The sequence below is a fragment of the Heliangelus exortis genome, chromosome 3 (genome assembly GCF_036169615.1).
Source record: "Heliangelus exortis chromosome 3, bHelExo1.hap1, whole genome shotgun sequence".
Taxonomy (NCBI): domain Eukaryota; kingdom Metazoa; phylum Chordata; class Aves; order Apodiformes; family Trochilidae; genus Heliangelus; species Heliangelus exortis.
The window spans coordinates 106,989,842-107,002,531 of NC_092424.1; the positions used below are offsets into that span (position 1 = coordinate 106,989,842).

The window sequence follows — 12,690 nt, forward strand, 5'->3', positions numbered from 1 at the left end:
CTCTTACTGTTAGTCAGCCAACCTTTAGGCATCAGGTTGACATCTCGTGCAGGTTTGGTTTAACCACCTCACTTTTTAGCCTGCTGCCATAGTCTCTCTATAGAGAGGGACACAAACTTCTCCAGGAGACAGGTACTCTTAGCATAAAACAGGTGTCTAAGCTAGAGATAAAGGAGGAGACCATCCCTCTTCACTATTAATAGAGCTGAGGTGATCTGCCTAGACTATAAAGTTAAGATGGGTGTTACAGGGCTTCCTTCAGGGGGCCAGCCTGAGCTGGTTATCTGTGGTTCCTCTGCAGTAGTAAAGGAAGATGGAAATGTACACAGGGTGATTAATCCCACCTTATGATAAATACTGTGATTTGCTTTCTGGAAGAGCTCATTTTTCATTGTCCAGAGAGAAAGGTAATCACCTAGCTGTGATAAGACACCTGATTTGTAGTTGCTGCAAGTACATGAGTGATTCCTTCCAGAAAGTAGTGTTTGTCTGAGTGTCACATGCATCTGCTTGTATGTGTACACAGAAAGAAAGAACAAACTCTAAAAAACTATTGCTAAAACAGCCATCTCTCAGAGCACAGATTTTATTCTTTAAATAGCTTATTTTTTAAAAAAGCTGAAGCTTCTTGATACGAGGGAGGAGAGAAATGAGCTCTGTGTCTTTGTGTCTGCCCTAGAAGAAATGGTGGAAGTCGTGTGTGTTCTGGAAGGAAGGAAAATCCCATGAAGAGGCATCATTTTTTTCCAGCTGCGTTTGGGATAGACAAATACAGCTGCTGAATAAATTGAATGTGATATTTTTGTAACAAAGGGAGTTTCACAGGAACATTTTAATTTGCTGCTTTCTTCTTTTTAATACAACCCAAAGTGCTGGAATATATACCAAATGCAACATTAATAGTAGGAAGCACCTCACACAAAAGTCTATTTTTGACCAAAATACTGGCTTTTATAATCAGACTTTAGTTTAATTTCTCTGTAGTCAGTTATTAAAGATACACAGATCCTGTCCTGTGAGCTTTGTTTTTTCAAGATTTGATTTTAACCATGCTTTCTAATTTCAAAGTCATCCTGGCTGCCTAACTCCACTAGCACAGAGCAGCATAAAGTCACACAAAGAGATTCAGTCATAAGAAGCAAGCACTTTTAATGCAGTGTAATCTGGCAACTCTGTGTTCACTCTCCTTAAGGAGCAGTGGTAATGAGTTCTTGGCCAAACTGCTTTTCCACAATACGTTTCCTCTTTTTGTAAGTATTCAGATTTTAAAATTTTTTTCCCCCTAAAATAAGGTTCTGTATATACTCTCTTAGGTCTTGAAGGCAGGACAGGGATAAGTGAAGTGTTTAGGGTGAAAAGACCAAATTCCTTTTTCTTTACATCTACCCTGAAGACAGAGATGTCATTCTGCATTTTACACCATTGTGTGGAAAGGCAACATTTGGATGCAAGACAGAGAAACCTGCCGCTATCCATCTGAAACTGTCTGACAAAACTGCAAAAGCATTTAGGTGTCTGGAAAACAGACTGTCTGGTTTGTGTTTACGTTGTAAAAAGCCCAAAATGAGAAATAGCAGATGAAAGAAAAATCTACTCTTAGTGACCCCTTTGTGTTTTTCTGCTTATTAAGAACCTTTCTTGTTACTCCAGGAGGGGAACAGGCAGCATTTCTGTATCTGCATGCTTCCTCCACATTCTAGAACAAAATGAATGTAGAAACAAATTATAACATTTCTTCAGAAACACAAAAATAAGGAGTTAAAAATGAGATGTTTGTTTCAGGTGCCGGGAGAGGTGTATTGTGCCTAGACAGTTTCTGCAGAACCATTTAAAGGAGCCTGTGAGAATGGCAGTAAAAAATATTCAACACCCTTTACTTCCAGGGTGCAGGTGTAAATTATGCTATGGGTGATATTTTTCTCTTAAACAAGAGACAATAATTGCTGCGTGTTGGGCACAAAATCCTGGCAGAGGAGACAGCTTTCTGGTTTTGGTGGCCCTTTTCCGTGAGCACTTCACTTTCTCTGCCCAGCCCAGCAGCCACACTCCCACCTGCCTGTCAGAGCTGCCTGCTGGGTTTCAAATTTTGCAGCTGCCAGGCTTTGGAAAAACACGTTTTCATCAAGCAGAAACTCATGGTCTTCTACGTAAATGAACTGCAGTTTACAAATATTCAGTGGTGTTGCTGGGCTGCCAGGCTAAGGAAGTGCCACAAAGCCCAGAGCAGGCATCCCAGCCCGGCTATTTCCAGCCTGGCAAGCAGGGCCATGGACTGGGGGAGGTGAATCTGTGGGAGTGTCCATGGATTGGGCTGGATGCTGGCTCTGAAATGAGGGATGGATCAATGTGCCCTGCTCTGAAGAAAAAGAGTGGTGAGAAGGAGAGAAAGGGCTCCTTTTCAAGCCTTGAGTTGTAGTGCACAAATTAAGCCTCTGCCTCGTAATGGCTGCAGCTTTCAGAGGCACTGAGCAAAATCACTTAACCTCTCACTCTTCTCCCTCATTGACAGCATCTCTATTTTCTGTAGTTTGGACTTCACACTCACATAATTTTGAGACAGAACTACAAATCCTGTGAATCTTATCCAAGAAATGACAGAGTAATCACCTCTCTTGCTCTGGCTAGACCTATCTGCAAGCCATGCAGCTGTCATACAACCACTCTTAAGATGCCAGCGTGGTGACCTTCCTGTATTTACTTACATCTCACAGCCCTGTCTAAGCTTGACTGTGTTGAAATTTAGGGGTGAAAGGGAACAGTTATCTAACGAGGTGCAGTTCAAGCTAAATGGATCAAAGACAATGAAAAAAACTTCCACGGCATAGAAACTGGAGCCGTGTTCTTGAAAGCTGTCATTTTGGGGCCACTTTCAAAAGCAAGTCTTGCCCTAAAATGAGGGTAATCAAATCTCCCAACTCCAATGTGCTGCCAGGTTGCTCCAGGGATCAGCAGTTCACTTCCTTTCAGTTAAATCATCAAAGATTAGCCACTCCTGGATTGGGAGAATGAATTTGAGTTAATACGACCAGGTTATGGTCAGATCAGATCATGATCTTCCCACCCTTTTTTGCCTGCATACCACTGAGCTTCAGTAACTCAAATACTCCAAGCAATTCTGTGGGGTGGGGTGGGCAGGGGAGGATTGATGGAGTGAGAAGAGCTACCTGCCCTTCCCTGCATATACTGTGGCCATAGTTGATGCAATATATTTCTTGCCATTGATGTCCAGAGCACAGGCTGGCTCTATGTATGTGGTGGAAAAGCAGCAGCAATGCCCTGTAGCTGAGTGAGATAGAACCAGTGCCTGACAGAATTAATTCTAATTACTGAAATGCTGATTGGGATCTTTGGGCACTACCATAATCATGGTAGTAGTAATAAATAATAATTGTGGTTATCATTATTTTATTATTGTTTTCCCTCTAGACATTGCAATGATGAGAAAGCCTTGGATAGACTTACCTAGATAATTACTTGTATAAATTTCAACACATTCCTAAGAAACAGATTTATTAGCTGCATAAGACTAGCTCTCTGCTAAGCTGATTTTTGATGGTGTAATAAATATCATTAAAACAAATCAGATATGAGTTATTTAAGAGTGTGAGCTTTAAGTTGGATGAGAATAATTTTTTTTTATTGTGTCTTTTTTTTTTTTAATCTTCCTTCCCATATAGTCCACCAGAATCTCCTTGCACTTTTATTTACTTTTAACAAATAGTTGCTCTCGCCCCAGGCTACTTTGCCACATATTTGCTGAATTAGGCTTCCAGAGATACTTGCAAACAAGTTAGATCCCATGCTGTTAATAAGTTGGCCCGGTTTTTTTTTACTTCTCCACTTGTTTATTATCAGTCCTTTGCAAAAACCCAGGTCATGAAATGTTGTTCTTCCAAAGGCACTCACTATTCACTTCTTCATTCCCTTGCAAGCCATTTAAACCAGCATCTTCAAACTCCTCATCTTCCTTAAATCTCAGCAGGGAGGCAGATTTGTGCCTGCAGCAGTGATCTCCCACACTATAGCATTACAGGCTGCCACTGATCCTTGCCTTTAGAAACAGTCCAAAGAGCAATTAGATTCTGTTCCCTTAGTGAATAGCATTAAGGATATATAGGAGACATGGCTCTTTTGTTTGTTTTATTTTATTCTGGCCATGCTGTCCGTGAACAAAAGCATTTGCGGTTAATCCCGTTGCTCATCTGTGTTTGTAATGATCATTTCTGTGATGGTGAATTAGCCAGAGCTGCCAGTGCATGCCTGAGCCCACAGCCATTAATTTGCCTGATTTTCTTCTGATAGAGCAGGTGCAAACTGGCAGCGTTTGAGCCTAATAAGTTACACGAGCGTCTTGCCAAATTTTGTTTGCCTGGAACAAGGAGCATTATTTGTATCAACGTCGTGGTATAAAAAGTGAGCAAAAGGATTTGCTGGTCAGGTAAACTTTCATGACAAATTTGCAAGCCTGTGTTTAAACAATGTAATTTATTTAATCTTGTGATTTTACTAGTTCTTTATCATAATTGTACAATAGCACCATTATAGTATATGTTTTCATCTCTCATGAGACAGATGGGTAGTGGCTGAGGCTCAAAGATAATATTTATCTACAGGATAGTATAACAAAGGCAGAGATTTGCAAGTTAATACATTGTGAGCTGATAAAATAATTCTAAAGGAGAAGCAATGCTAGTATATAATTTATTTTTTCTAAAATCCTATTTAAAAGAACATTCAGTGCCTTATGACATACATATTGCAGGGATGTTGCTCTATAAATGTCTCCTCCTGTCATCATTTACATGATTGATTACCTTGCAGCTGCATAAACTTGGATAACTCAGTAAATAACCTGTTACCTGAGTAACACATGCGTCTCAGTGAGTGTATCATGGAAGTGTATGTTGGTATGGTTGGGCACCTGTGCTTTTATATCTCATGAGTGTGTAATTATGATAAATCAGGCTCTTTCGTGTGAAATACCACTTTCCATGTAGAGTGTCATGTCTGTTCTGTTCAGAGTTGAAGGTTAGCTATAATATAACTTGTTTCCTGCTTGCTTCTCCCAAGATAAACAGACATGTGGATTTTGAACTATTAATAGCTCTGAAGCTGATGAAAAGTCAAATAGTGGACAGTTTAGATGCAACAACGTAGCAGCCTCTGGCATTTCAATGCTTAAAGGATTGTGTTCCACAGTAATAAGGTGTTTAGTCAAAACTGTATAGACTGGAGTAGGAGTTTTTAATGAGCACATAGCTAACAGACTCTTAAGCCTCATGAGAAGCTGCCTATCCCAGTCTGGAGTCCTTTCTTTGTTAATCAAAATAATTTGACAGAGACAAAAAGAAGTAGCTTCTCTTCGTTTGAGTGCTTCGTCTGACATAAAAATCTTGGATTTCCTGTTTTCTAGAGACCAAAACACTATCCAGGGAACAAAGCCATTTCATTTGGTTGGTGATTTTTTTGTTGTTGTTGCTGTTCTATCTTTGCAGCAAACATTTTGGTTTAGTGGAATGGGAAGGTAATTAATGGAGGGCAAACATTTGTGTTCCTAATGAGGAAAGGAAGCCAGGGCAATCAGCATCGAGCTGGTGGGGCAGATCTTGGGAGAGCATCAAGTGAAGAAGCTGGGGTGCAGCTGTGGGACATTGCAGGGAGGGACCAGCCCCAAAACTGGGGCTTCAGATGCCTGAGCCAAGGGTGGAGCTGGGGCTCCCACCTGTGTGCCAGCAGTCTCATAGCCTTCCATTAGCTCAAGCATGTGCTTTTAGTGTGGGATATTCAATTTTCTGCCTTGCATGAGATCCTGAGAAACGGATAGTCAAAGATAGCAATTTTTTAATTACACTACTAGAACGTCTGCTTTCCTAGTTGTTAGACATAAATTCCAATTGTAATATGTACAAACTTGGCACTATATTTTGGAGCTAGCCCTTTGCCATTGTGTCCTGTGGAGAGATGCAGGTAATGGTGGCAAACTCTCTGTTCACAAGCAGAAATGATGCCTTTGGAGAGGCAAAAGAAAAGGACAGCCAGCCAGTCCCACATGGCTGAGGAAAGAACAGAAATTATAATTCTGAATGAGTCTTTATTTTAAAAGATAATAATTTATTTCGGTACTCTGTTGGAGCACAGATCTTGAATATACGTCATACCTTTGAGTCTGCAGCAGTGAGTCATATGGTTTTGAATGTAAATAGGTGTCACAAACTCTGTCAGTCCTCCTGTTCCCAACCAGGCAGGCTGGGAGGAAGCTAAACCAACTGTTCCTAGACAGTAATGTACATTAACATAAACTGTCTCACATTTTTCATGTTTATTCTGTGCAGATGGCTCCACTTTGAACATCCAGAATTTGTTTTGACTTTGTGACTATAGCTTGTAAACAGAGAGTTGGCTGGCATCTGTACTGGGTATAGGTAGCTTTTTGTATTTGATCTAAAATTGAGTGAGGCTGTAGCCAAACCATTAGTCAGTCAAAATAATGTTGTAAGCCCATTAAAGGCAGCGTATCCAAACCATGAGGGAAACCAGAATTAGAGGTGGTAGCACTGTCCAGAAATTGACAAATTGATGTTCTAGAGGTGTTTCACTTACTCAGCTGTTTTAGCCAAGCTCTTAAGTGCAGCTTTGTAAATCAAGGCATTGCACTAACTATTAAATGGTTTGAACTGAATCACACAGAAGTTCTGTTATATAAATGTGTCGAATGCAGGGAGAAAGCAAAGATTTAGAACTCAAGGTGCGGAAAACTCAGTTGCATCTCTGGTAAGCATGAAAACACTAGTGCTGATTCTTGTCTGTGTGTATTACCTGCACAGAAATTATTTTCAAGGACAAATAAATGCAAAAAATGTAAAGTTCTCTACTTTTTCCTTTGTCAGTTCCACTCTTATGGAGGAGTGGAGGAGGTTTTAGGGTGATTTTTCCTGCTATCAGTATTTAAGCAGTGTAGCCCTTTTCTATAGATTAGTTAAGAGAAAGGGACACCAGTTCTGATTTGTTATTTGGCAGCATAGTCGAGCCATTGTTTGCTTTAAAAGGTTCCCTGTGCCTTTGTCTTCTCTGGTTTAAGTAATTAAGTTGAAGGATAAGTAGCCAGAGTATGTTCAAAGGCCTTGCCTTTATTTTTCCAGACCTAATTATTCCAGACAATACAAAATATTTTCCAGTAACTCCCCTCTTGCCCATTCAGAGTGTATCTTCTGTTCCTGTTTATCTGCAGGTTCAAGTCTATCACCTTGCTGGAGAGATACGTGATTTGTAAATCTGAAAGAATTCCCCAGCAGTTACCATAAAATTAAACTGTTAAAGAGCTCTTGGAGCATGTTTAAATGTAGACCTAAACAACCCTCTTTGCTGTTTAGCTCAAGATAAATCTTTTTAAAAGTCCTGTTCTAAATCACTTCCTAATTTTAATGAGTTTATATATCAGCCATTGCCAGGTTTTTACTGTAGCTATTCTCCAAGATTACAGCCATGATAAAGTATGGACTAAAATTGTTTATTATATATTATTCTTCAGAAGCAAAACTTTTTCCCCCAGAGGCCGTTGGGAGAGCTATTGATTTTCTGCCACAATGTGAAATGTGTGACCTTTATAATATGAGCAATGATTACAAGGCCAATAAAATTACATCATTCTGTTTAAACTTTAGAGTTCGCAGGGCAAATAGCAGAATATGCCACATTTAATGATGTCCGTGAACAATAAGTGTACATTCCCTGCCTTCAAGTGAGACTGAAAGAGGAAGCAGGCAGGCTCTCCCTCCCAAAAATATCCCAGGTTTGTGCCAGGAGTCTGGGAACAGGCATGTATATACCAGGCAGAGCTGTGTCTTTTCCCAGCTCTCAAGGCAAGAAGTCAGTGTGTTTCTGAGCACAGACTTTCCTAAATGTTTGCATCTACTGATGCCACTGACAGAACTCCTCCTGAGGTGCTATAGGATGAGTTATTTGAGGTACAATTATATACATTTTCCCCAGTCCACTGCATGTCTTGTCATGCAGTGTAGCCACTATTGCAGCTCCTCTCGAGTAGCTGAGTGAAAGCACAGTCCCAAATAGATGAACTGTAACCACACAGAGCATATTGATATTCCAGTATGTTCAGAACCAAGGAGCACACAAAGCTTTAGTGAGGCTGGGAGGAGGATTCCACAACCTGATTCAACAAAATTGTTTTGAGAAGAAATCTATGGCATTTCCCACTTCAATCACATCAGTCCACATTATTTTTCTCCCTTCCAGCACTCATTTTTGATCCATTAGGACCTGCTTCAACCAGTTCCCTGCCCATTCTTCAGCCTGTACCAGGGTAGATCCCCAGCATGGAAATCAGGGTGGCTGTGATTGCCCTGTGTGGGCTGAACCAAGCCTGCTCTTAGTATTTGTCCTCTTCTCTCAAGTGAATAATGATAAAACAGGGGAAATGGCCTGAAGCTGCACTAGGGGAGATTTAGACTTGATATCAGCACAATTTCTTTACTGAGATAGTCATGCACTGGAACATACTGCCCAGGGAGGTGGTGGAATTGCCATCCCTTGGAAGTATTTAAAAAACATGTAGATGAGGCACTTCAGGACATGCTCTAGTGAACATGGTGATACAGATATTGATAAATACATTTTATTTATTTTATTAGGGGGGATATTGATGGTTGGACACAGTGATCTTAGTGTTTTCCAGCCACGACAATGCTGTGATTCTGTGATTTTGTCCAGCTAAACGTGGAGCCAAAGTGCTCACTGCTTAGAAAGTGCAAGCAAAACAGCACAACATATCCAAGGCACTGCAGAGGAAGGAGCAGGGATAATTTTCTTTCCCATTTCTGGCTCATTGTGTAATATCAATAATCTCTGTAGCTTTGTATTATACTTGCTGTAAGTGGCTCTAGTGATTGATTAAACACCTTAGCTTTTCTTTGGCATTTAATCAATTGCCAACAGCAGTTTATTGCTTGGTGTATTACAAAGTAAAAGAGATTATTAATTAATTATTCTGAAAAATAGCAGCTTGCAGTTGTTGCTACCATGGGTGTGTGTCTATGCTGACATTGGTGTCATGTCATCCTTTCCTTTGTGCCTCCTCATCTCTGCACTGGGAGAGAATGAGTGATTCCTACCAGGTCATGCACAGCTATTCCCACAGCCTTTGCCAGCACAGTGCAATTAGTGACTTTAAATTAATAATTGCTTACAGTGGATCTTCCCACAATGCAAGGACCCTGATCCTGTCACCTGCTGTGGACCTCCAGTCTCACTTAAATTTCAGGCAATATCCTGATTAACCAACCTTCCTGAATATGAACTCACTGTCAGGTACAAATTACTTCTGGAATCAACTCAGCCAGAATTATATCAGTACCTGGAGGTACTTTAGTAGCCCAGAGTGCAGCACAGTGTGTGCACAACTGGAGATAAAGCAGATATGGGGGATGTTATTCTTATGTGAGTGTGAGAATGAAAAAATAAACAGTAGTTTTTTTACATACTCTTGAGGATCTAGGAAATGGCAGCTCTTCTGTTTTGATACCTGAGGTTTCCTGTGCTAAGTGCAAAACTGAATCCATATGCAAGAGTTCCAAAAGAACATTGTGATGTGATGAAGCATAAGGATTCTGGGTAGGATGCAGATCTGTGCATACAAGATACTGTGGTATCATGGTCAATATGTGTTCTTATCCATCTGCTTGTGCAATAGGATCAAACACACCTGTATTCCTATCCAAAGGGATAGTCCAATATTTAGAATAAAAACTTGAGGTTTAGTTCATTGCTTTGCCCCTGACTTTGTGATTGCAGCAAGGGATTTTGGCTCCTTGTGCCTCTATCTCCTTATGTGAGTGGGGCTGACCCCTATTCACTACCTCTAGTTCACTGCCTCCTCCATTGTGCTAATGGACACCATCTAAATACTCTCAGTAGAAAAATGAAACCTTTTTACAGCTTTTATCCTGAAAATATTTGCATGAATTAAAGCTGTGCCCTTGACCTGGGCAGGGGTAGTCAATGGCAGACCAGTGGCAAAGCAACCACTGCAAATTCTAAGCATTTCCCTAAATGATTTTAGGGGTTCTTGAGGCGGGTGGGGTGGGGATGTCGTGAAGGAAGAAAACTGAACCTCCTGTGTTGTTTATTTTTCCTCCATTATGGTAGCAGAGGTCTGATCATCACCTTTCCAGGCAGCTTTGTGAATCCAAGAGGTTGGTAATGTTCTTGCTCAGGCTTCAATCTGATTTTGCCTGTGAATGGTGATGCTTTGACCAGTCCATGCCACAGTCATGCAGCATCATATGTGGGGTTTGTGTCAATCGTCCGATGGCTTTTGTGAGTACTCCAGCAGAATTGGAGCGAGCAGACGTTGACTGTCCAGTGACTAGGAGAAGCTCATGTTTCTTTGAGAAGGTGCTGGATGGTCCTAACCATTAAAAGAGTTTCATTTTCTTACTTCAACAGATTTCCCCTCCCCTCCCTGATGTTACCAAATTTATCATCATTTTTGTCTTTCAGGTGTGACCTGTTTTTAGTGTTGCAGACACATCAGCCAACCATGCATTAAGAACTGGGCCCTTACTTTAATTCAGTATAATTTTCTTTTTGTCCAATAATTTCACAAGCACTAATCCACACTTCAAATGCAGGAGATACTTTGATCCCCAAATTGTTCAGCACTTCATGCAGGAAAAACCATAGGCCACAGTCATGAAACTCCTAGAGGATGGCTGCTGGCTTCCTGTGGCAGAGCTGGTTGTTGTTTTCCCCCCTCTCCCTTCTTTGCTCTAACCATTTTGTCTGTCTATCTTGTCTTGTATTCAGTTTTCAAAGCAATTGCCATGAGGGGCTTCCTTTTTTTAGTGCCTAAAAGGGAACAATAGATTTTTAGAATAAGCAAAAATGTGGGGTTTTTTTATGGCCGTCTGTATATTCATTTTATGTCTATCATACCTATACTTCAATAGACCATACTGAGAAGTTGAAAATAAACAGAAATTAATATTTATTATTGTTATTTTTCATGAAAAGGTCTTTAATGTATCTTTAAATGCACATGACATTTAAAATTATTCCAGTGCTGGATTCCTGAAAAAGTAGATGACCTTTTCTCTTGAAATTGGAGAGTGTTTTTTCCTTAACAGTTATATTATGCACAGCAGATGAGATGTTAACCAAGATGTTAAAATGTATTGTTTCCCTTTGAAAGCTAATCTTGTTCCTCATTTTCATTAATGTTGGCTCATTCATTTTTTCTTTTTCTTTCTTTCCTTTTCTTTTGCAACTGTTTTTGCATGAAAATGCAAAGTAGCAATAAACAGATTTTTTTTGTAAGATTTGCTTTAAGACTCTTCTCTTTCAGATGCAGTTAAAGTTTTTAAGTTCAGTTATTTTAAAATTCATATTCTTCAGTTCCGTAAACAAAAATAATGGAGAAATATAATGAGGTGCAAAGTGATTTTCTAGCCCTCACTAATCAATAAATGCCAACAAAACGGGGATGGTGTCATGTCCATAATTTAATTGTCTGCTGTTACCAGGTCACCACGAGACAGTAACAGAAGTGGAGAGAAGCTGGAACTGGCCATGTCCAACCTCACTGCAGATGTCCTGGAGTTACTCCTGGAGTTTGTTTATACAGGTTCTTTGATCATAGATTCAGCCAATGCAAAAACCCTACTGGAAGCTGCCAGCAAGTTCCAGTTTCATACTTTCTGTAAAGTCTGCGTTTCGTTTCTAGGTAAGAATCACTCCATCTACTGAGGTTTTAAGATGTTATTTTATGGTTTGGAAGCCTTCCTTCTAATGATTCTTAAAATATAGTTAGGAAACTCACTATTAAAGATAATAAAATCAGAACCCAGTATTTATTTTGGTTGAGATTTGAACTTAAAATTCCAACATGGTGATCAGTGGAAAATAATCTAGCAAAGTGTAGCCTGTTTTTTGAGGTGCAGCTGCTATCACATCTTAGACTTTCCTGAATCTTGGCTGATACTTGGCATCACAATGACATCTTGTTTCACAGAGGTTGATCACAACACAGACACCACAGTGCAGCTCTTAGGTTGCTTATAACTGTGACAGCAAATATTGGGTGCTACACAAGGCCATCTCAGCCAAATGCTGAAAGAACTGGAGGTGAGCTCTTACAGACAAGGTTCTGCAATTTTCTTGCATCCCTGAGAAAATCCTTCATGTGTCCAATGTTCTTGTGAACAAGATCTGGTTGAGCTGATCCAGGTTGAATGTTCACAGGGTTTGTTCTTTCACACAGAGTTCTGATCTGTTGGATATGTGTCATCAAAGTGGTGCATGGGGATCAGAGGTATCTGTGCCCACCCCTGGTAACTGCTGCCTGCATGGGGAGTGTTTGCCTCAGTGAAGATGTTCTGAACATCATCATCACCAGTGCCTCTATCATCTCATGGCCACATGACAAGCCCATTCCTCATGTCTGGAACACCATGTCACTCAGCTCCTTGCATTTTCTCTATTTTCTAACATAGATCATTTCAAAACACTTTAAGGTTGCCATCTCAGTTAATTAAGCTTTACTGGTCTGAACTGGAACCAACCAGCCCCATTTCTGTCATGGCAGAAGAGAAGCCAGAACTGCAGCTCTGCTGAAATACATTGGTTCAAGTTCTTGCCTATATCACATACTGCTCCATCACTAACATGGCTATAATA

At 40.3% G+C, this 12,690-nt stretch overlaps 1 protein-coding gene across 2 annotated transcripts in view; it reads left to right on the forward strand.

Annotated features, from left to right (window-relative positions):
• The window catches only part of KLHL29 (kelch like family member 29), a 392,776-nt gene that overhangs the window by 324,329 nt on the left and 55,757 nt on the right, over positions 1 to 12,690 (forward strand). For both annotated transcript variants that reach the window (XM_071742039.1, XM_071742041.1), the window contains one exon: positions 11,538 to 11,737. In XM_071742039.1, the coding sequence (XP_071598140.1) occupies positions 11,538 to 11,737 (200 nt within the window). The remainder of the gene's footprint in view (positions 1 to 11,537; positions 11,738 to 12,690) is intronic.